This window comes from Anopheles cruzii, chromosome 3 (genome assembly GCF_943734635.1).
Source record: "Anopheles cruzii chromosome 3, idAnoCruzAS_RS32_06, whole genome shotgun sequence".
Taxonomy (NCBI): Eukaryota; Metazoa; Arthropoda; class Insecta; order Diptera; family Culicidae; genus Anopheles; species Anopheles cruzii.
This window is the reverse complement of record NC_069145.1, coordinates 46,548,023-46,571,147: the sequence shown is the minus strand read 5'-3', so window position 1 is coordinate 46,571,147 and position 23,125 is coordinate 46,548,023. Positions and strand designations below refer to the sequence as shown.

General features: G+C 46.5%; 5 protein-coding genes across 5 annotated transcripts in view; 4 read left to right on the top strand and 1 right to left on the bottom strand.

The window, feature by feature from the left end:
• Nucleotides 1-4,949: 4,949 nt before the first annotated feature.
• Nucleotides 4,950-5,528, top strand: LOC128273990 (uncharacterized). Its single transcript, XM_053012071.1, has 4 exons — nucleotides 4,950-5,002; nucleotides 5,107-5,168; nucleotides 5,226-5,340; nucleotides 5,404-5,528. Exons 1-4 carry the CDS (start codon nucleotides 4,968-4,970, stop codon nucleotides 5,456-5,458), a joined length of 267 nt encoding a protein of 88 aa, XP_052868031.1. The 5' UTR covers nucleotides 4,950-4,967; the 3' UTR covers nucleotides 5,459-5,528.
• A 397-nt stretch (nucleotides 5,529-5,925) lies between these two features.
• LOC128272528 (zinc finger protein 85-like) lies at nucleotides 5,926-9,127 on the top strand. Its single transcript, XM_053010352.1, has 6 exons — nucleotides 5,926-6,052; nucleotides 6,137-6,284; nucleotides 6,359-7,259; nucleotides 7,355-7,774; nucleotides 7,842-8,045; nucleotides 8,108-9,127. Exons 1-6 carry the CDS (start codon nucleotides 5,927-5,929, stop codon nucleotides 8,661-8,663), a joined length of 2,355 nt encoding a protein of 784 aa, XP_052866312.1. The 5' UTR covers nucleotide 5,926; the 3' UTR covers nucleotides 8,664-9,127.
• Nucleotides 9,128-9,630: 503 nt separating this feature from the next.
• On the top strand, nucleotides 9,631-10,370 carry LOC128273960 (uncharacterized). The gene is made up of 2 exons (XM_053012034.1): nucleotides 9,631-9,950; nucleotides 10,012-10,370. The coding sequence occupies exons 1-2, from the start codon at nucleotides 9,805-9,807 to the stop codon at nucleotides 10,148-10,150; spliced, it is 285 nt and encodes a 94-aa protein (XP_052867994.1). The 5' UTR covers nucleotides 9,631-9,804; the 3' UTR covers nucleotides 10,151-10,370.
• A 179-nt stretch (nucleotides 10,371-10,549) lies between these two features.
• LOC128270490 (UDP-glucose:glycoprotein glucosyltransferase) lies at nucleotides 10,550-15,606 on the bottom strand. Its single transcript, XM_053007895.1, has 6 exons — nucleotides 15,393-15,606; nucleotides 13,241-15,318; nucleotides 12,429-13,174; nucleotides 12,237-12,357; nucleotides 10,738-12,178; nucleotides 10,550-10,678 (listed from the first exon to the last, which is right to left on the bottom strand). Exons 1-6 carry the CDS (start codon nucleotides 15,604-15,606, stop codon nucleotides 10,629-10,631), a joined length of 4,650 nt encoding a protein of 1,549 aa, XP_052863855.1. The 3' UTR covers nucleotides 10,550-10,628.
• A 3,315-nt stretch (nucleotides 15,607-18,921) lies between these two features.
• The window catches only part of LOC128272991 (glypican-6), a 54,016-nt gene continuing 49,812 nt past the window's right edge, over nucleotides 18,922-23,125 (top strand). The window contains exon 1 of the mRNA XM_053010894.1: nucleotides 18,922-19,267. Within this exon, the coding sequence (XP_052866854.1) occupies nucleotides 18,922-19,267 (346 nt within the window). The remainder of the gene's footprint in view (nucleotides 19,268-23,125) is intronic.

The following is a 23,125-nucleotide window of genomic DNA, read 5'->3' as shown; positions in this document are numbered from 1 at the left end:
AAATTACTAGGCTGCTCATTAAATTCGGAGCCTCAACAAGAAAGAGCGCTGCTACGAGCCTGATTTTTTTTGTGATATTGATACACTCTTCAAATGAACGTATCTGAAGTTTCATTTCAATCGGTCATTTAATTTTTTTTTCACAAGCCATTTAGTATCGACATGTCACAGTATTTTTTACAATGGAAAAAATCAAGTATGTGCAGTGATTTAATTTTTATTTTTGGAAGGTTTAAAAGCCAAGGAAAATTATGAACGAATATTAAAAGTGTATAAGGACTCTTCACCTTTAATTAGGGGGTTAAAAGAGGGTTTTCTGAGTTTAAACATGGTCGTAGTAGCCTTTAAGACGAACCATGTCAAAAACGTGAAAAAAAGGCACAACACCTCAAATCGTAGAAAAAATACAGGATATCGTTTTCGACAATCGTCGAACCACTGAAAAAGATTTAATATAAGGCCTAGCCATCTCATTGAGCAGTATAACCAGTATTTTGATTGAAGTTTTGGGTTCTTAAAAATTGTTTGCAAAATGGGTGTCGCATTCGCTAAAAATGGAACAATGCACCCAGTGCAACAAATGGCAAAAATCCATGAATTAAAGTTCGAATTGTTGAAGTTTCCACCCTATTCATCAGATTTGGCCCTTAGTGACTTCCATCTGTTTTCAAACCTAAAAAAAATCCTACGCGGAAAGCGGTTTTCATCAAATGATGACGTCATAGCAGCTGTAAAGAATACTGTGACGTGACAAAAAACTGTCAATACTAAAAAGCTTGTAAAAAAAAAGTAAGTGACCGATTGAAATGAAACTTTCCATACGTTCATTTGAATAGTGTACCAATATGACAAAAAAAAATTAGACTCGTAGCAGTTATCGTATCGTAGCCCTCTGTTATTGAGGCTCCGAATTTAATGAGCAGCCTAGTAGTAGTGGTAGACCATGCGGCCGTTAAATGGATTTCTATCGTTGATGTACATATTAGCAGAAATGTAAATGATTCATGGAGGATTAATGAATAAAACTATGCATAATGGACATGCAATATTTGACTTTGAAACATTTGAAATAAAAGAAAAAAGAACTGGTAGTCGTTGGATTCAGAAATGCTAAATAAAATGGAGATCCTTGTTATGTCAACGTTTTGCAAACTTGTCTCAAATTCGCAGAACTAGTTTTCAATCCACCATTCGCTTTAGAGCGAGGTTGCCATCTGCTTCTACGTGTCAGTCTTTGAAATCTCTCTTAATGTCCCACGGGAACGGAAACATGGAATCATATCATAGAATTGAAAAAAAAACTACATAAATAAGGGGATTGGGATACTAAGCAAAATAGTTTTACTCATTAATGGATTAGTTAAGGAAGTGGAATTTTCGTTCACAAACCCCAGTTTATAATAAGAGCAATGAGCAAATTCAAAACTATGACGAATAAAATGTCCCCGAGCTGGGTGCGGCATTTTTTAATCAACACGAATTCTCGATGCACTGTACTCTGCCACCGTTAGCACCGTTTTAACAGTCTGTGGGGGTTTAATAGTACCATTATTTCAGTCGGTAGACAGCATCTTGATTTTCCTTGTAGCGTAATCCGCACGCTTCACCATTACGATTCATTCCCTTGGAGTCGCTGATCTGCACCATGATGATACAGCCTACGTAGCTAAGTCACAGTTTGGCCCCCCGGTAATCCACTTCATTTCTCGAGAGAAATCCCAGCCTGACAAAAAGACTGTCAAAACCGACAGCATCCACGACGCGACTCATGTTGACGCGGTCGCGGTGTGACCGAGCCTTACGCTCAACCGCAGGCAAAAGAATTCATCGAAACAGAACCTGCCAGTCCCACTACGGAGCGAGTCCGGCAGCTTCCCGGCTAAGATAAAATATTTCTTCTCTGCGTTTTTTTCTTTTGTAATTCTCCTCAGAATCATATCGTAATGCTTAGTTTCGTCTCCTCCCATGCGGCCCATTTTTAACGTTTTTTCCCCGTCATCCTCAACACGTTCTTCCAACGCTCGGCTCTACACCGTTTTGCATGTAGGAAACGTCACCCTCAAGCTTACTTATTCAGCTTGTGGCGACGTTTTTAAAGCCTTTTTTAACAGTTTAAAGTGACCTACCACAAAAGAAAATAATTTTCGTGGTCTTAAATTTTCCACCTTACTTCCTCCAGCTCACCGTTGGAAAATGCAAATAAACATCCATTCTATCATCCTAAGGTCGCGCAACAGAGGAATGTTATGTAACGGATACTTTTAAGAATTAAATTGTTCCGCCGGGAGGGCGAAATTCATTTTGTACTATGTTTAAATGTTTAAATCAACGCGCCCGTGCATACCTTTAGGATTATCACGTGCACGGTTTGGTCACTGTTGAAAAGTCTGGTGGTATTATTGGACGATTTTCCTTCAATTTAATGATGCTATGTGACCTCAATCATGCCATGCCGCAATCAGACCAAGACATTCTGAGATCACTAGACACTATGGAGTTCCGTGAGCTTCGACGTTTCATTTCAACGGACACTCAATTTTAACACACCCAAGGGAACCCCCAAAATCTATTAAATCATCTAGGGCAGTTTGTAAATGATTGTGCCTGTTGTTTGTGAATGTTGAAAAATTCATTCATTCATAAATTTACAAATTCATTCATATCGTATTGACAAGACGATAATGGACGAACAATCTACTCCACATTCGTAGATAGACAACCAAGGGGCCTACGCTGCAATTAAAATAAAATTATGCATATTTGTAGATATTTGATATCGTACTTTTTACGATCATATTTGATAATGATAGTGATTGTCGTTTGTTGCAGCAAGATAAGCCGTCCATATACGATTCCAAAATTTCTTAAAATCTAGTAATAATGTGAAATGACGTCATAAGAAGACTATTACTGATTACCAACCATTTTATCCAGTAAGCGATTTTAATGATCATCAAAATTTGATGACTGCGGCAAAACTGCGGTAAAACGATTGAAAAAATCATGTCGATCGAATCTCTTTTAGTTGTTGCTAGTTATTTTAAACGAATACCGAACTAGATTTTAATTGGTCTTTTTATTTGTTTATTTTAATTTATTCTACAAAGTACAGCTTTAAGGTTAATGAAAATACTACTTACTTACTTAATACTACACTAACAAACCCCGAGCGGTCTTGACTTTTATTTTGGGATGAAAGATATTCCAAGTTGTTTTGCGATTACAAAAAATATTCACTAGATCATCTCGTCAGTATACGACTCGTTTTGCTGAAAACCCGGTTAATCTGCATAGATATAGGCGCTGCTCGGTATCATATTGAAGTAACCATTGCTGTTTAGTGTTGTAATGTTCAGTGCAGCTGGTATCTTTGACTTCTCAACAATGACTAGGCTTATGTTGTTGAAAACCGTGTCCAAGGTGCGTAGGACATTCATAGTTTCGAATAACGAAATATTCAGTGTCTCTATACTATTATTACCTAGCAGGATGTTATGAAGGCTAGCGAAGTAATCCGTACAAGAAGGTACAGTAAACAATGCCGTATCATTCGTCTGTGCTTCATAGTATCGTTTCCAGGAACAGAGGTTATGTTCTGTAGCAAATGTTTGATTCATTCTATTGCTGAGGGTTCGAATTTCGTTGTATCCCAGAAACAAACTTATCAAATGTTGCAAATGCATTAACAGCCCAAAGTCGAAGTCGATCAACCAGTTTCCTTCAAGATTCAGGTACTTCAAGCTCGGACAGGCAGTCCGATCCTCGTCAATTTTCACCACTACTATTTTGTTGTAACACACTATCAGCTCCGTTAGCCGGTTTAGCTCTTTGAGCAACGCGAAATCAAGCACGCGCATGCCAGCGTTTCGAAACTCTAGTCTTTCGAGGTTCGTCAGGATGAGAGCAGATGGTGGAAACTCATCCAACGTCGTGTTTCGTATTCTAATGTCGGTAAGGGATTCGCTTGGTTGAAAGTGTACATTCAAAATGACCGTGTTACGGATAACAACGGACGAACGGGCTGCGAACCGCGGGATGAAGACGTATGGCAAATTGGAGTTCAACAAATAAATCGATTGGATCGAGACGATGTTTTGCAATATGGCAAAGTCGATGCTTCCTGTTCCGTTGCTTACAATCACTGTTACCGTCCCGTTTGGTACAAACGTAAATGCATACGTTCCATCAGAGGACACGTCCATATTTTTTACAGAGCAAAGGTCGTATTGACAAAAAAATGTGTATGATCCGACGCTCGGCACTAACAGAACGGCCAACCAGTTGTACACACTATAACCAAAAGTTTGAAACATTAAACAGCACAAACTACAGGAGATCATCGTTTGCAGACTACATTTTAAAAGCCACTACGGCTGTCGAAAAACGGTGTCTTGGGTCGTAAAATAATAGACCGAGCTGTAATTCTATTTTCGGCACCAGTAAGCGATATTTAATGGCAATTTAATAAGTGGACAAAACTATCTGTGCGACAACATCATAAAACCTCAAAAAACGACGAAACGGGAGAAATAAATTGAGGCAAATTTGTAAATCATTACTACTGTACGACAAACACCAATATGGTGTTTTTTGTTTTCCTGATAAATAAAATAAAAACCGGTTTTTCTAATAAATAAAATAAAGTAAAATGTTTCCCGCATCGGGAACAGCATTTAAATAAAACAGCGTCCTTGTTTCTTTTCATCTTTCATGTTGTTTATTAACTAAACAAAGAAAAGGGGGTCGTTTTGGCCCCAACAGGTTATCAGAAATACCAAAAACCACTAGGAGCATTAAACAAACAAAGAAAACACAATGCACAGGGTGATTCAAACTGCATACTGTTTCAAGTATACCGCAAGTTCATACTTTGCGTATCTCATGTAATGCCTCTCTACGGTTCTGTCAATGCATTTTGTTGGTGTTTAATATTTGCGTGTATTGTTGTTTTTAATGCGATTTTACAAATGGAGCAGCAAGTTGAGACCATTCTTGAAAAAGTGTAGGTTTTATATTCTTTTAAAAGTTTCATTTGTTTTGCTCGGGCGTTAGGTTTTGCGCCAAACAAACTGCTGCAGGATTGGATGTTTTTGTTTGTCTTTTCAGCATGGAGGTGCCTGGAAATGTAGGATGTCTTCTAGCAAACAACCAAGGGCTATGTTTAGGAGGTAAGTACCGAGCCGATATGCCAATCGATTTGCAATGCAGCATTGTTGAATTTTCAGCGAAAGGAAATGCGTCCGAGCATTCGGCGGGATTAATAGTAGCTATATCGAACTTGGCCTCACAACTAGATCCAAAATGCAGTGCTCCAGTGGTTTCTCTAGAGTCTTCCGATAGGTGAGCTTGCAAAATAATTTACTGTGACCGTTACAATATACAGTATGCTTTCGTTTCTTTCAGAATTTGTTTAATACACAAGCATGGCATTACAGGGGCAATTTTTAAACAAAAATAAACTAAACAAGCCAAGGAAAGCATGAATGTACAAACGTGCAAATAAACTCTTTTTTATTTCAACTCATACAGTTCTTCTGTAATAAAAATGCTATGTATTACAGAATTACGATAATCTCAGCTGAAATCTCACAGCATGGCAGTGTTGCCAGATAATACTTAATGCTGGGTTTGTACATTCATTCATGATTCTTAAGAATCGTCATGCGATTTATGAATTTCACAACAATCTATTGGTCTTTTTTTTCGTTTCTGTTCATTTTAGAGTGGTACTTTATGTAACACAATCAGATACAGATGGGTAATACTAAAAATTCAACACGCCGTGCCGCGAAGGTAGTGAAGCTGCCAGTGCTGTCAGTTGGGTTGTTGCTGTTTCGACAAAACGTCATGCGCTATTTTCTTCATCAATTTCTTGTTTGTGGCTCCGTAGAACTGTGATGCGGCTGTAGCATCGAACTCGAGGAAAATGGTGCGATCAGAAAGCTGCACGTTGTGCTTAACGAGTGAATCGAAATGGTTTGTAGATGTTTTCTGCGAGGACAACCAGTCAAAGGATATCGCGCTCATCATATCAAAACACCTCTGGTTCGACGTATGTATCGCTCAGTTTTTGCGGAACGCGCCGAAACATCTACCCAATTGCGTTAGTAAACACCACTTTCGTTTATCTCTTCAGCTTAAACCTTGTGAAGAATGCTATGTATGTGCTGATTGCTGGAAAAGTGTACACGATTTTGATCTTTTCTACTGTAAGTTGGAAAAAATCCATCGCGAAGTGGTCAATACTTTGCCGTCCGGCACCGCTCAAAATATCGGCCAACCTGGTAAGACAAGGGTAAATTTTGCTATTCTATGCTTCTCCCTTTCTACCGTTTTGCTGCGCCTCGTCTTGTTACAGATTTCGAATTTCAGGAGATTCATGAAGTGAAAATTGAACCTCCTGAAGGAACAGAGAACGAGGATGAAGCCGCCAACGATAGTCATGGGGAGCCTTCCGCCGCCCAGCAAAACACTGGCGACGAACAGGATGATAATGAAACGTTCACCGACACGGAAAAAGAGAGGAGACCCAGAAGAAGCCGCTCCAATCCTGTAAAGTACAAGTCCGAATCCTCCAATTCAGAGTGGGACGAAAAGGATTTCCTTGCACCAGACATCCAATATGATGATGATGAACCCGACGACCATGATGATGATGATGTAGATGATGACGATGATGAGATTGACGATGACGGTTTCATAAACCATGATATACTGAATAGTAAGAAAACAGATGCTGTAGCACAAGAAACAGCAGCTGGTGTAAAAAATGAAGCCGCTGTCAGAGAAGAACCAGATGCAACCCCCGTGCCTCCGAAACGCGGCAGAGGACGACCACCTAAGCGGAGACCAGATGAAAATGTCCCTAGCACCAGCAACACAGATCGACCGAAGCAGCTCGATCATCGGGCCAAGGGAAAACGTGGCCGCAAACGTATGAAATCTATAGCAAGTAGTGATTCCGATACAGAGTACGGGTCTGACTACGAAGACACAATGAAAGTTAACAAGAACAAAAAGAAACCCCAATGCAAACGACAGGCAAGAGATGCGAAAATTTTTTCCTACATCGACGAGTTCTTCTGCTATTACTGTCCGGATAAAGTACTGTTCCAGCGTTTCCATCACGCAAATTTGCACTATAAAGAGCTGCACGATGAACCAGCCTTCCTACGGTGTCCGCGCTGTGGCAAGAAGTGTTTCACGCCGGGAGGATTTTTGAGTCACATGGAAACGCACGAAGATCCGGACAAGAACAAGTAAGGCAAACTTTATATTGTTTATTAGAATTTTGTAGAGATACGATTTAATGACTGTTTTGATCTGAACTATGCGTTTTGTGTGCCTGCTTTAGGTGTCCAATCTGCGGCAAAGTGACGGACCAAAAGATCACGCTCAAGAAACACATGCGCGCACATCAGGTAAAGTTAGAGGGAGCTCTACCGTATCCTTGCCAGCAATGTCCACGGAGATTTGAGCAGGAGAAGGTTCGTGATAAGCACGAACGATTGCATGGACGGAAGATTGTTATTCGAAAGGAAAAGGGTCGCGATCTGGAGGTGCTTGCGTTCTACAAACGCATCAGCTGCGACGTTTGTGAAGAAACAGGCCCAGGCTCAACTTCATTCGACAACTTTTGGGATTTAAAGGTGCACATGGGCAATGCGCACAACAAGAATCCATACCTCAAGTGTCCGCAGTGTTTCGTCAAGCTCGCCTGTCGCCAACAACTTCTGGTTCACATAGACGTGCACAACAATCCGCACAACTATCGGTATTGATAAAAGAACTAGTAAATAGCAGTAATGTTTATCAACTAAATAATTTCGATCCTTTCACAGGTGTGAAGTGTGTGGTGAAGTACATCAGAATCTCGAGAAGCACATGATCAAAGCGCACACACCGGAAACGGCGATTCCGAACGACGAAAAGAATTACAGCTGCGAACATTGTGGAAAAATGTTCAAATGTGAAACGAATCTTCGAAATCACATTGATCGTTGTCACGGTGTGAAGGACGTAAGCTGCAATGTGTGCAATAAATCGTAAGTAGCCCAAATATGTTTCGTTTGACAACCAGCGTCACGTCAGCGTTTGGTCTTTGCAGTTTCAGCCGTAAGGCACTTGGTGCCCACAAACGTTCCGCACACAGCGACGAGATGTTTATGTGTGAGCACTGCCCGAAAATGTTCAAAACGCGCAGTGGACTCGAGTCACACAAAGGAGAACATGACGCAAATCTGCGCAGATCGGTCAAATGCACGCTATGCGATAAGGAGATGCGACGCGGAGCCAGCATGGCGAAACACATGAAAACGATCCACTCGCAAGAAGATCCGGTCAACTGCAATCTATGCGGTAAGGTGTTCCGCACCTCGTTCCACATGATGCGGCACCGGGCCAACACCTGCGCCGCCACCATCAATTCACGGCCGTACAAATGCGAGGTGTGTGGCAAAGGTTTCGCCATGAAGCTCACGATGACCGAACACATGACGACACACACTCGTACCAGTCTATATCAGTGTGCATTCTGCTTCAAAACGTTCGGCTACATTTCGAACCTTTACAAACATCGAAAGAAGGCCCACCCCCTGGAATGGCAAGAGGTACAAGCGCGCCCGGAAGACGGCATTGCGACCGTAATAGAAATAAGAAACTAAACGCCTAGTAATGTAATCAGTGGACGGTGTTAAGGGGTGCCATTCGATATTCTCCGATCTTGTGTACGAATTCTTCGTAAAGGGAGATGAATTCGAACTAGAAGCCGAAAAAAAAAGTGTTACAAGACTGATATATATGTTCACGTCCGTCAGGTCGACCCTGTACTTTAACCATTAGGTTTGCACCATATCGCTGGAGCGAGAAACGATTTCTGCAATAATTTCTTCAATAGCGCGATGGCACGTATCGCAGGAAAGAGCAAATAGAACGTCAGTGTATTAAATGTTTATTATAATTTCAACATAAAAACCTTGTTTGGTAAAAAGTAGGAGTTCATGTGAGATATCTTAGCTCCATCGATTAAGCTTTCTGGGTAAGATTCACTTTGGAATGTTATAAGGCAGATTTGTAAAACCCAAATACACCGATATAACTTAGTAGTGTAAATAATAAAACCATTAGAGAATGATTTCTGAGTAATAGTAAACTAATTGTCCACTGCTGTATTGCGATGGTTGGCGAAAGAAACTGATCGCTTTGTCGATCCATCGTTCGATGATCACCTAATGTTCGAATGTGTGCCACATGCTAAATAAAATGTTTACACTGCTCCAGCCACTCGCTCCGTTTCGATGACTATCCCGTTCCAAACTAACATTACACACAACACTGTAATTTTTTCAATAAACATAAAATCGCCAAGCTAACGTTTTTAGATCCATCCAGAATGTGACACCAACAACCGCCGATACATGTGTAACGCTTATCCTATTGTCGTTTTGAGCGATTACTCCTATCGCAGAGCAATCGAGCGCCTGGCTGTCTCTTACTGACCTATCGCGCGACACTACGCGAGTAAAACGAATTATCTACAAAGGGTTTTGTGTATGTGCGCCTCCGGGAAGCAATGGAGATTCGCTCTTCTAAATGGTACGATAGTGTTCATGTTGCAACCGCGCAAAGCGCAGCTCAACAAAAGCTGCAGTTTGTACGTTTGAGTTGCTTGCTTGATCAGTGGCTTATTTATCCCAACAATTCCGGTAACCAGCGATGGTCATTATCATAACTGGCCTCAACCATCTAGTGCTTCCCTAATGCTGCCCCCGGAACAACCGTTTCTACGACAAAACTCGTCAAAGGATGGACCATAATTGCCCGCGACAAGGTGCAATAACCCTAACCGGCCGCGATCGTTTTTGGTTGAGTACGTTGCTGGGCGCGGCATTTACTATGGAAAGCGCGACGCAAGCCATCTTACGAAGAGACCGAAATTATGTTGCCATCCGGTAAGTGTTGTGCTAAGTTGGCGATGGCTCCGGCTTTTGAGACGAATTTGTTTCAATTCAGGACAAATGCATGTACGATCTGTACGCACAACATTGAAACGGCGCAGCGGATGGTGGTACTTTGTGGCCACACGTTTCATAGGTTCTGTGTAGTGGTGTGGATGCGCACGTACGGTTACTGTCCCGACTGCCCGCGATAGGATGTGGTGATTAGCCCCCTACAAAGGGTCTACCAACCCTTTTTTCGTATCGGATAGTTTACATAAAATAACTATTTTTAAAACTACATGAAGCAATGAGGGTATGTTTTAGAAAAGAAAATTCCCCGTAAGACTGCTCCGAGATACGATAAGCAAATAAAAGGGAGCGATATTTTAAAATGTTTTAGCCAAATCGGTAAAAGTTAAGTGTTAATCAGTAGCCTTGTAATAAAGTGAACGTTGCCCACCAGAAACGTGGCTCGATGTAAATTTTGGAGTGTCCAAGAATCGTATGAGAATGTTCACGCCCAATGTCCACATCCCAAACACACAAAAAACGCAATTATACGCATAACCAGGGTAAATACACTTTTCACCTACACTTTATTATTTTTCTTTGATGGCAATCAGATGCAATGTTTGCACTTGCAACCGTGACCGCGTGGTTTAAGATCGCATCGTCAGTGACTACGATCGATCACAGCTCCGTATGTTCTGCCTTCGCATTCGATCCCTCATTCTTAGTCTCTGTGAAAAAAAGGAAAAATCATTATACTAGATCACTTCTTTCGCCGACTCGCACTTACCATCGGTGGAATGTTGTTCGGAGTGCTGCGGAGAGCTGGACTCCTCCTCGCTGTGTTCACTGTCCTCTGCCTTTGCCTGGAGCCGCTTAATTTCTGCATCGTAGTCTTTCCATTCGGGCACAATGCGCTGAGCGGCGGTCAACTTTGCTTCCTTTGTCAACGGATTGTTGCACAGATCTATCGTTTTAGCGTACTGTAGCGTTTCGCTGCTGCACCACGTTTCGCACCATAGCCACTCTTGCGGCAATGATTTGACCGCCACCTGGTGGATCATGTTGTTCGGCAAATCCTGATCGAGGTTGGATAAACTGTTTGGATCCTGGCTAAGTGCCTGATACTGACCACGGATGCGGTCACCAGCAGCAATCTTGCGGAACCGCTTCAGGTCTACCACGTACAGGGCCGAAATATGATACCGACGGCCCTGCAGATGGTTTTTCCAGTAACCTTGCTTCCAAAAGCGGAAACCCTCCATCTCTTGGCGCGAATCACAGAACGGCGTATAGCCGTACGGTGCCCCGCCCAAATCAAAGTCGTTCAGCTCCTTCATGTCCGCCCGCACGATCTGATCGGCATCCACGAAGATAATCTTCCTTACGTCGAGCGGAAACAGCACGTCCAGAAACAGAATCTTGTAGCCCCAGATAATACGCTGCTTCTCCGTCTGCTGGTGCAACCAGCGTGGCCACTTGTACTGTACCAACTCGTACTGGAACCCGTACTCCGCGGCCATGTGCGGTAGGAAATCGATAAACTGCGGCGAGAGGTAGTTCTTTAGGAACCAAAACTTGACCGGTGTGCTTGTGTGCTTTAGCAGTGACAGCATCATGATACGCAGAAGCCGCTCATAGAGATGTCCCGAGGCGACGGAAAAAATATTCAACACTTCCGGTTCACCAGCGGTTCCTCCGCTGCCACCACTGTCGCCCGTTCCGACAATTGAACTGATCGAGTCCCATATTCCACCACCACCGCCTCCGCCGGGACCGTCCTTGTCGTCACCCAAGAGATCCATCCCAGCCATGCCGGGTTTCTTGGTCACGCGCAGTTTCAGAACGTGCGAACGCAGCGAACTGATGATGACACGTGTGCTTTCTGCTGTGTGCACCGTGTTTGGTCCGTCCGCACTCGTGATATCATAAATGTCGGCACTCTTACCGTGACGCAGTTTTAGAATCCATGCACCCGGATTAGCTTTGAGTTGGAAATAGCCCAAGTTTGCCATCACGATCGTATCGACGATAATGGGATGATCCTCGGTGCCTAGGGTGATCTGCAAGCCCCGTGGAGGTGAACCGGTTGCACTGTCGAAACAGTGGCCCTCTAGCAGTAGATGTTCCAGCTCGTACTCCGAGTGCACCGGACCGTTGATCTCCGACAGTTTAATGTTATCCAGATCATACACCGAGCGAACAACTTCGACCAGCCAATTTTCAGGCACCTACAATTTCACAGATATTCGGTAAGATTGCACGAATTGCATGGAAAAGTGAACTTACATTTAAACTTTGTGTCAGCAATGGGCTTGCTGGAAGACCTACAAACTTTGCCGACGGACCGACTCCCAGTCGACCATCGGTGGTGAAGTGTAGCTCGGGTTCGACCACAAACCGATAAAATCTGCACAAAACAAGATAGAGGAAAACGTAATATCAATTTACAAAAGGCCATTCCAATAATCAGCTACTCACGTTTTGACCGGCATATCGCTATGCTTGTCGATGGCACACAGGAAAATTTTCATATGACAATTTACGACATCTCGCAACAACAGCAAGAGGGAAGACAGTTTCTGGGCACCGCGAGAAGCCGGATCGAGCACTGCGACGATCTCGAAAAACGGTTGATCGGCACGCTTTGGTGACAACTGCACGACCGTTCGACTTTCCTGTACATCCGACGGAATGGTGTAACGTGATTTCGATTGCTGGCGGGGCACGAGAATCGAAACGAGCTTCATGATGGTATCGCTTGACATGGGTGGCGCATCATCCTGATCAGACAGCGAGGCTTGCTTCAGGGCCGTGCGTATCTTATCGGTATACTGCAACCCGTTGAAGCTATCGAGCAGTCCGTAATCTTCCGTCTCAAAGTACTCGTCCGTTTCGAACACACCCAACAATCGTCCGTTTGCCATGATCGTTCCTGCGGATGCCCGTAGCTTCAGCACGCGCTGACAGTAAACGCGCAGCATTTTCAGATGGATTTGCGTGGCGGGCAAGAATCCGAGCACAGATTCGGCCACGACCTCACTCGGATCGGTACTGGCTTCGGTTGCTTCTAACAGTTTCATGACGACATTGTATGTTTCATCCGCTTCGAGCGTATTAATGGTGGCCCAAACTAGTGCATTCAAGTCCTTTTTAAGCTCCGAACGGGCCGCATCTTGTCCGTCAACATTGGGTATAAACGCAACCCGTACACCAGACGACGATTTCTAGAAAATGGAAAGGTAAGCTGAATCGGGAGTTTTAAGCACAACCACACGGTACCAATAACGTACCATAAACAGTAATGCGTTACGAAGCTGCTTACGGGCCGCCGTCAGTCGCAGATCACCGACAACCCAAACGGTAAGAAAGTGAACCCGATTGCCTAGAAACTTCTCATAAGTCGCCTTGCCACCAAAGTACTTCAAGTTGCTCATCAAGGTGGCCGTAAGGTCAGCGTTCGACAACTGCCCGAGGGCCGTAACATCTTCGAGATCAGGGTGCGGCCGTCCAGACATGTCGAGAAAGTGTGGTTCGTCTTGCGAGAGAATGCGTTGGTTCAAACGTGGCATCACGTGCGGCTGCTTCATCAGATAATCGATCACCGGTTCGCCCTCGTGCAAATCGCCCATGTAGACGGCCTTCTGCAGGGTCGGTGTCTGTTGCATGATCTCGGTAAGGATCGTCTCCTCAAACTCGTCACTCGTGAGCGCTGTCTGTGGCAACAAAACACCGTTCAGCAAGGCCTGTGGAACCGTCTTGAGTCCCAGCCGACCAATAAATTCTTGTGCCAACTGGCGTCCATAGTCAAAGTCCGAGTCCTCACCCAACACTTCATCAATTTCTTCCAGCTTCAGACGATTAAACTTCTTACGCAACACCTCTCGTACGTCGGCGTACCCGATCACCTTCCGTTCAACCGTTGCCGCAAACAGGTCCGTTAGAAAACCGAGTGCTTCGCTAGCCGATTTTTTCTGATGGACATAGTTGAAAGCACACGTGACGGCCCTGTAATCCTCGCCGTCACCGGTTTGAAACACCAATCCAATGCGCACCGGAGCCATATGGACAATGAAGCTTTCCGCAAGCTTCACAATGTCTCGTCCGGCGCTGTCACCCGCTACCGGGTCAACAATAAGCACCAAATTGAAAAGATTCTTGCGAATATTGCGTAGCATTCCCGGAAACGTGGGCCGGAGCAAATCCTTCAAACTGGCCGGCCACCGGCGGTACTGGCCATCGTTCTCGAGATCGTTTATCCACGTAATGGCCGAATCCCGAAGGTCAATCGCAAACTCCTTTGAGCTAGACGACAGATCAAGGCCCAGCAATGGTGTGGCGCTTCGGCCACGGATGTTGATCCGGTTCAGTCCCTCGAGGACACGCATTTCCGATCGAAGCGTATCGAGCAGCGTAATCGTGTCGATCGTATCGGCGTCGAAAAACAAACCATTCAGAAACAAAGCCGCATCCGGTGGTTGTAGGTTCAGGTTGCGGCCAAACACTTCCACATTGTTTCTCATTTCCTTCTTAAAGTCCTCCGAAACCGATTGCGTTAGTAGTGATTTTGCTTGGGTGGGAAAATTCTGAGCAGTGAACTGAAGCATCCGCAACGATTCCTCGCCTTGGAGTTCGGCGATTCGCTGGGCGGCCTGCAAGCCCAGCTCCTGAAACTCCCAGGCTTTTAGCGGTTCAATTTCGTCGTGCTTCTCGAGCAGCGCGTTCCGGAACCGGTCCAGCGAATGCGCCAGATGAGGAAAACGCGTCTTTAGCGTTGCAAAGTCGAATCCCTCGACTTCTGCTTCCGCCTGCTCGTCCCCGTCACTCTCCACATTGGCCGGCTCATGGACGTGTTGTGCATCATCCTGGCTCTTGTATTCGGTTGATTTCAGATGTAACTCAACACCGTAGCCCGACAGACGAACTTTACGTGACGAAGTACCCCTCACGTAATGGCGCAACACGTACCGCACTGCCCCACGATCCGTCTCCGGGCGAATGACATCATGGAACCGCTTGAACTCTTGCGTACCGAGCTCACCGTACAACACCACCGTGAGAGAATTATTCTCCGATCCGGGATAAATGTGATCGATAGCGAAGGTTTCAACGGTCGACACATCTTTGCCACCGGCTCGCAGGATACTTTTGAGTTCGTCGACCTCACACGCAACCTTTCCATTCACGCTGGCAAATATCGTCGTTTCGCAGTCACCCTTGGCCAGTACTTCGTGAGCCACCTGCAGCGAACTTTGCACTTTGGGTGAAAAACTATGCAGCGAAAGAGCCAACTTTAACAGGCTGATTTGGCCATCTCCGAGAATCTCCGAAGCTAGCTCAATCGACTTGCGGTAACGTTTCTCTTCGGTTTCTGAAAGCGTGAGATGACGAATGCAAACCTCTCAGATTAGATAGATTAGATAGATAAGTTGTAATGTAACTCACCCAAATTGTAAAACGTGTCACGGACGTTGTTCAACAATTCCACATAATCCCAGAACGAGTTGGCACTTTCTTCATCGATGAACTCGGCAATCTCCAGATGTACCGGAGTAACGCTCCATTTAGCCGAAAGCTGCGTGGTGATGGGATGATTTTTCGCCGCGATCACAGCCACCAATAGGCTTAACGTGAACACAGAATACACCGAGGAAGCCATAGTATCCTCCCAAGGTTCCGTGATCAATATGCTCGCGTCCAATGAACGGGGATTCTAGCTGCCTACGTTTAATCCGCTTCTCACACTAACCTCAAACGTGCCACCGTAGAACGGTAACACGTAACACACTTCTGCAGTGCCGTGTCTAGCGCGGAAACATAACGTGGACGGTTCACGCAAAAGTCCAGAGCTGCGCCAGGATAACAGAAGGGTTTTACACAGGCTGATCCGATGCGCACCGAGTTTACGCTTTGTCCCGGCGGCAGATTGAGGATTGTTTTGACACATCATCCAGCCAATCAGCAGCCTACAGATGGCAGGTATCGTGGCTCTTTAGTGTGCGTGCAGCCGGTGCCCGGCATTCGGGAACTCGATTCTCTGCTGCTCGAAATAATCACTTGACATTTTGAATTTGAAGGATGAAAAATCTGATATTTCGATGAGATTTTTATAAATAGTTTTTTTCCTGTTTAGATTGGTTTTTAAGATCTGAAACCCTCTAAATCTTAAACGATATTTCTCACGTTGGCTGCTCCACCTCGCTGTTTTAATCAGATTTGTTTAAGCTATGCCAACGGATACTCCTTTGTAACGTAATCCTTACGGCAACCATTTTATTTTACTTCACTTTTACGTCGAAGCTAACACTCTGCTTGTGGTTATGTTATGTCGTTAAGCACTTGCTCGGAGACAAATAGTGCAAAATATAGCCGCGGTCATGTAAACAGTGCGCATAAAAATCTACTAACTTACGCAGGCACCGGAGGAAAAGCACGTGCTCGCTCAGAGCGATTTTGTTGTGTACGCTCAGAAGAGAAAGAAACAATCGAATGCCACATAAACACACACACATATCTGCCAGGCGCCGTTTCATTCATAATACGAGTTTCGAGAAAAGCCCAAAGCAGCATTCCAAACGCGAAGATAGTTTAATTTGAACCGTTGGAACCGTTATTACAAGTAATTATCATCCGCTATTGGTTGTGAGGATGGTAACTTGTTCTGTTCTATAGGGTGTTTGTGTTTGTTAGTAGTTGTATGATTAAATTTGTGGATATTCTTTTTAGCCCGTATTTTTTTTAACATTTTTTTTATCTATTTCCATTCTTTTGAAATTCCACTTTCTCAGTTTCCATCTTCTCTGAGTCAAAATGTCGCTCTCGCACTCTCTCTTGCTCGCACCCGCGAGAAATCTTTGCTTCGGAGGTCTTCGGGTCGGGTCTATCATGAAACTCAAACGTTTTCTCGAACGTCATTTTGCTATAGCTTTCTCTTTCTGCCTTCTCTCTTGCTGCTATCTGTTTTCTCTCTGACGCTCGAGTAAACGCTTGAGTTTCTGTTTGAGTTTGGGGGGGAATTGCTTCGAATGAACGAATCGTTATTTTCGCTCTCTATGTCTCTCCGAAACATATTCCGGTTCGCATGTTTATGCGTCGAATCGGCCGGCGCTCTCTCGACGAAGAACTATGCTAACCCGTTGGAAAACATCGGATTTATGCTGAGCAGCAGCTCGAAGTCAGTTTAATTTGAACCGCCGATTTGAAGTGATGCACGGACCCAGCGCGAACGGTCTGTGCCTGTGAGTACGAGTGAACGTGTGCGGCGCGAAAGTGCGCTTTTCTGTGTTTTCTTTTTAGTTCGCTTTTGTGGCGCTTCAATCTGTGGATATTCGAATCGGTAGGTTAACCCTGGGAAGGGCTTTTGAAAAACAAACGGAGCTTCGTTCAAAAGTGAACAACAAAAGAAATCGTAGACCGTAGAACGATACTTGTCTTGCCCTCCAGTGTGACGGTTAGCCTTATCGTGTGTGCGGAGCAAAAAAAAAACACGAATCGATACGGCAACAGTTTACCTTTCGGCCACAAAGCAAACAAACTGTCGCGGCGAGTGACGTCGCGCGCTGGTGGCGGATTTCGTTGATTGAAAAGCAATCAAAAATCCATACCGGACCCGCGGCGGATAAGCTGGCGAGTGAAAGAGACCGATAGAACGTGTGTGTTGGTGGATTAGGCACCATTCCGGATTTTAGCCAAGCAATCCGCGGATCGTCGTCGCCGCCGCCGCATCCTTTTTCTCGCGGTCAGTGCCTCGGGTGGTGGTGCATAGATACCGGCTGCAGGTGAACGAGAGCTGCTCTCGGTCTGTCTCTTTCCCGCTCCCGCACATGCCGCCGGGCGTTCGGTAGTGTTTGTGTTACGTCGTAGCGAAGCGTGAATTATTACCACTGTGGTGTGAGACTTGCGAGCGCCGCGCGGAGGGTGTGCGAAGTTCAAGCAGGTGAGAACGAGACCGCAATCGATAACGAACGGCTCGCAAAGAAAGACACCAGGCGAGAGAGCGAGAGAATTCTCCGATCGAAGTGTGTGTTTGTGTGTGTATCTCGCGAGAGTGGCCCTCTCGAGAGTGAGAGATCTGTGGAAACTCATCGAAAACGCAGCGTCGAGAATACGGTTTTCAGCAAATTCCGGCTATTATTCCGCTCCTCAGGACAGCCGCACATGGCCGCGAGAGGAAGTCTGTGGAAAAACAAAGAAACCGAAGCGCCACAAGAAAGTGAGCGAGAGAGTTGAAGATTAAGGTGAATCGCGAAATCGCTTTGCAGTGTGTCTATTCCAATAAAAGGGTGTGTGTGTGTGTGTGTGTTTGTGGTCGCGGAACACGGTGCCAAAATAGACTGGAAATAAAAGCAAAACACTCCACTGTTTGACCACTAGATACACACACACACAGCGCAGAAGACGCAAAACTCTCGTGGCCGGTGTTGGCCTTTTTTATGTTTGGTGCGTCAAATCGGAGTCCTGAGGCGCCTCCTTCCCCCAGACATTCCACAGCCAATCGGGTCAGGAAACAGGAAATGCAGCATTCCCCGTGCCACGAACTGTTGTGTCTACTAGGATCGTGTGTGGTGCGATGTGAAACACGCAAGACAGAGGAATTTCCAGTTCGCCGCATCCACGAAAGCGCTTGTCAACATGCGTGATGTTGTGTAATGTTGACCAACGGGCATCAAAGCAGCTGCTGAACAAAAGCATCCTTCAGGAAGCAAACCGAGAACCGTCATCTTACGAGCCCATCTTTCTTTTCCTAGGTTCCGCGGTGTTTGGTGCTCGCTACGCGTATGTTCCTTGTTCTTTGTGTGTGCCCGCGTGTGAAGCCACAAGTGTCCCTATAGCGTGCGTGCGTGCGTGAGGGCCTCATTCCCGCCGTAGTGATCCCCGAGCCCGATAGTGATTTAAAACAAAGTGCAATTTCGACCGGAAAAACACCACCCGCGTCCGCGAGTTCTCATCGCGAGGACACTCCACGCACACAACAATGTTGATGAAGCGTATTGACGAGCGCTGCTGGCGACGACGACGACGACGGACGATGGGGACGGGGACGGTTTCCGTCGGCCGCCGCCACCAGCCGGTGGTGGTGGGTCACTTGTTGATTGCCCTCCTGTGTCTCGCCGCCAGCGCCGCTCCCCGCGTGGCCAGCAGTGCCATCCCGTCGGCCTCCTTTCCGCCCAACAATGGGCTCGCCGCCAACAGTGCCTCACCGGGTGGTGCTGACGGTGGTCCGCGAACGCGGGCTCTCCCGTCGTCTTGCGTCGCGGTACACCCGATTCTGAAGGCGCGCGGCGTCGAGCAGATCGATATGCCGATCGATCCGATTCCAGGTAAGCGATTCATCGCCACCCCCTCCCCCGATATCCGTCCTTCTGTCTGTCTCTCTCTCCGTAGCGACACGTGTGTGGGGCCCGTGCATTGCGCCATCCGACGGGGCCATGGGCGGCGATTCGCATTTATCTTATCGGTGCAGCCGCGAGTCACCTCGAACATGACGCACGCCCCACGCGACCGCAATCCGTCGACGCCGTCGCCAGTTCGTGTCTTGTTTTACATTTATTGATGTGTCTGGCAAGTGCCAGTAGTTTGGGACGACACATTTCGGCGCTGACCCTGATCGGAGGGACCCCAGATGTGCGCAAGACGGCGGAAATGGCGCGATCCTCGCGCTGACGGCGTGTCACGTACGCGCGTGACGGCGCATCATTTTCCCCGAAGAGTGCTGGTCATCGGCCTCGGCCAAGAGTTGCGCCACGGATGACCAATCTGTCCACGAATCGAACGAACCTCTGAAGCCTCTGATTCTCCTCATTCGGTATGCTGAAAGGATAGGTTACGATCGGCTGAATGGTTTGTTGCCGACTATCGGCTGGCTTTGCATGAAAACCGCGCACGCGGTTAATGGCGTTTGCGTGTGCGGAATGTAGCATGCGGCCATGTTTTGTCAACGTTTACATCATGTTTCGGGGCATCCGACGTGGTACGGAACGGCCGCGTAACGCCTACGGCTAATGTTTCTTTCATTTTTAGCCCGTTGCGGTGTCTTTGGACGTAAAAACGGCAACCAAAGGTAAAAAGCTTTGAATGACTTGTCCGGAGGCTGTTTGTCCAGCACACGACGGAGGCAATTGAAACCCGAGTGCGCGCTCAAAAGAACGCTGAAAGAACGATGTTTTCCAGTGGCGTCCCCGATACCGAGCCTCGCCCGCTGCTCAGGCACGTAATGGTCTCGATTAACTATTAATCAGTAAAAAACCAGACGCGCCTAACCGCGCAGTGACTTAGAAAACGTGAAGTGACTGAGTAATCTGAACCGCTCGGCCGAGGCCGCGTGTAAATGTTGCAAAAAAAAGAGGGCCTCACATAAGAAGATGATGTTCTCCCATTTCAGCCACAAAAACACTGTCCTGGCGGCGGCCCGGTATCTGGTGGTGCAAAATGTCTCCATTTTCAGCCGACAGACATTTGGGGTTTTGCGCTGCATTTTGGCCGCCGATGCTGTGTGCGCCCCGAACTTCCTGCGCGTTTTGCCGAAACCGCAAAAAGTCGCATGGGTCTTAACGCAAACGAATAATGGGCCCCCGGAATACTTTTCGGGTTTTGTGTTCGGGTCGGGCCAATCTATCGGCTTCTAAGCGCACGGACATAATTAGCCGAAGGTGTGCCCAAACTTACCCTCCGGCAGAAAAGTATCCTTTTTCCGGACCAAACACTTCGTTCGGCGCCCGAAACACTGGTACGCGCGCGCGCGCTCGTCCCCTTACCGACAATGCGCGGTGAGGCGCACGGGATTTGGGTTTCACAACGTCTCCGCCCGTCCCTCCGAGGTGGTTAGGGTTTTAATGATTAGTTTTGACATCGTTCCTGCCCGGGGCAAACATTGATGAAATTCGATACACATACCGGGTCCGGGCGATTGGTAGCCGGAAAAGCGTTTTTTTTCAGATATCGACTTAAAAATCGATTCGATACTTGATCGGTGTACCCCCAGCTACAAGGATTTTTGGTCAGTTAGCAACGGCGACAAGAATGTTTCTCTCTGGTCTCTATGATTCTGTCTCGCCATCTAAAACCTATGTGGCCTCTGTCCTTCAACCGTCTCGAGACAAGTTTCGCAATCGAAATAGTTTCTGCCGACTGTAAAATTATCTGCCGGCTTCTAGTAGCCAACCGTGAATCTCCTCAGATATGTCATTGTTAGTGCTTACCTTCGGTAGGTCAAGCTCGAAAGGACTTCGAACTCTCGGCCTCCTATTAGTCCGTCACCTCCACGTATACTTTCCGATGGTGTTGGTGGGCCTGCTGACGATGGAATTTTAATGTACGCCTATGGTTCCTCGGAGACCCTTCAACCAGGCCAGGATCTGACTTAACTTGAAGTAGATAGTCCCTGAGCCCTCCACTCCAGAGTCCCGGATGACTCGCTCCAGCACAATGTTGAAGAGGACGCAAGCTAGTCCGCGTCCCCTGGCGCTAACCCTTGCTGGTATCAAAGCGATTGGAGAGCTTTCCATCCACCTTTCCCTGGCTTGTGACGTTGGTCATGGTCATGCTAACAAGTCTGGTACGTTTGGCCGATATTCCGAAGCAACTCATGGTCTCATATAGTTTTTCTCTGTTGTTGGAAGTTGTGTTGTAATTTATTTACTTATCTTTTCTGCACTAATCCGAACCAGCGCGGTCCACCAAGCCATCCCTCCCTCAGGGATGGCTGCTTGTTCACGGATGTCAATTTGTCCACACTCTGGGCACAATAAACGTCTCATGGTATAAGATGCTTAAAGCGTTATTGTTGTCCCGCCGTCCAGTCATTTCACGGTACGCTTTTGGGCTGAACTTTGAACCTTCTGCGGCATTAGGATTACGGGCCCAATAGAGTCCTCCAGCGTCACAGTCGTCGAGCTGCGTCATTGTGTACTGCTGCCCGGTGCTTAATGGAGCTAAAGTATTCTTAAAATAATTGCCAGGAATTAGGCAAAAAAACGTGCCTGCAACAAATTAAGCCGGCGAAGGAAGCCCAAAAGCGTCATTCCTTTTCAACCAGCCAACCAGCCAACCAGCCAGCCTGTTTGTGTGGATTATGAGTTATCTCAGCATTCCTTCGCATCCTTTCCCGACGACGAAGGACACACAGCTTTTCTGGCACGGTTCTTCTGAATTCCTTTTTTTTTGCTCCGGCAGTCGAAGCTCTGGAATTACCCATTGTACGGTGGATAGCGGAGAAAAGGAAAATTAAAAACACGACCCGAAACGCTCTCGAAAAGTCTTTTAATGAGAGACAATCCCTCAAGCACACACGCGTCAGGGGCGACATACTGCCCGAGCTTCTCTTCACGGTGTTTCGCGCGCACGGATGCGCGAATTGTGCTGTTGTTTTCGATGAACACCCATCTCCTGGCGGTTTTTATCTGACCTAGATATAACCGGCGGATGCATATGACACTGCGGGGGGGGAGCACTCTCCAAGGACTGGCTAGATTTTCTGTGCCATTAGCGTAATCAAGCTGCCTTTTTTGTTTCCCTCGCTTGTTTTGTTTTCTATTTGTTGTCGAGAAACCCGTAAGAAAGAGAATCATCAAACGGCATACCGCGAACGGCATTCGTGGCCGATCGGCTGTGGATGACTTGACTGCCGGTGTTTTTCCGGCGCACACATCCTGCGCCATCGCCATCGTAGATCCGAGTTGGGCTCGAGTTATGCCACTTGACTTGTTCGCTTCCTAGCCGTGGTTGCCGTTTTGTTGTTGAAAATAAAAAACAAAACAAAACAACAACCTCCAACTGCCTTCCGATGGTGGCCAGCAGCAGCAGCCAACTAGGGGTTTGCGGTGGTAGCTAAAAATAATAATTAAGAGATTTACCACTTCATCTGGCTGGTGGCCGGAGCTGCGTGGCTGGAGTGTCTCGCCTAGGAGTACACGAACGGCGCAAGCAACGGAACGGGATAAGTGTCCCGTTGGCCCGTGTGGGTTAACCTTTCTTCTCGTTTCTTTCCTCCTCTGGCAAGGCGGCCGAGGGGTCGGGGTCTGTGGTCACGGGAAGGGCACGTTGAGACGCACAAGAGCACATAAACGCGCCCCGGAAGAACGAGATTTCGGATCCATTCATCCCGATTCTCGGGATCGATTCGGGGAAACCCGGGCTCGCCTGGCGTACTTTGTCCACCGCCCGGGCCCCGGGTGCCCTGA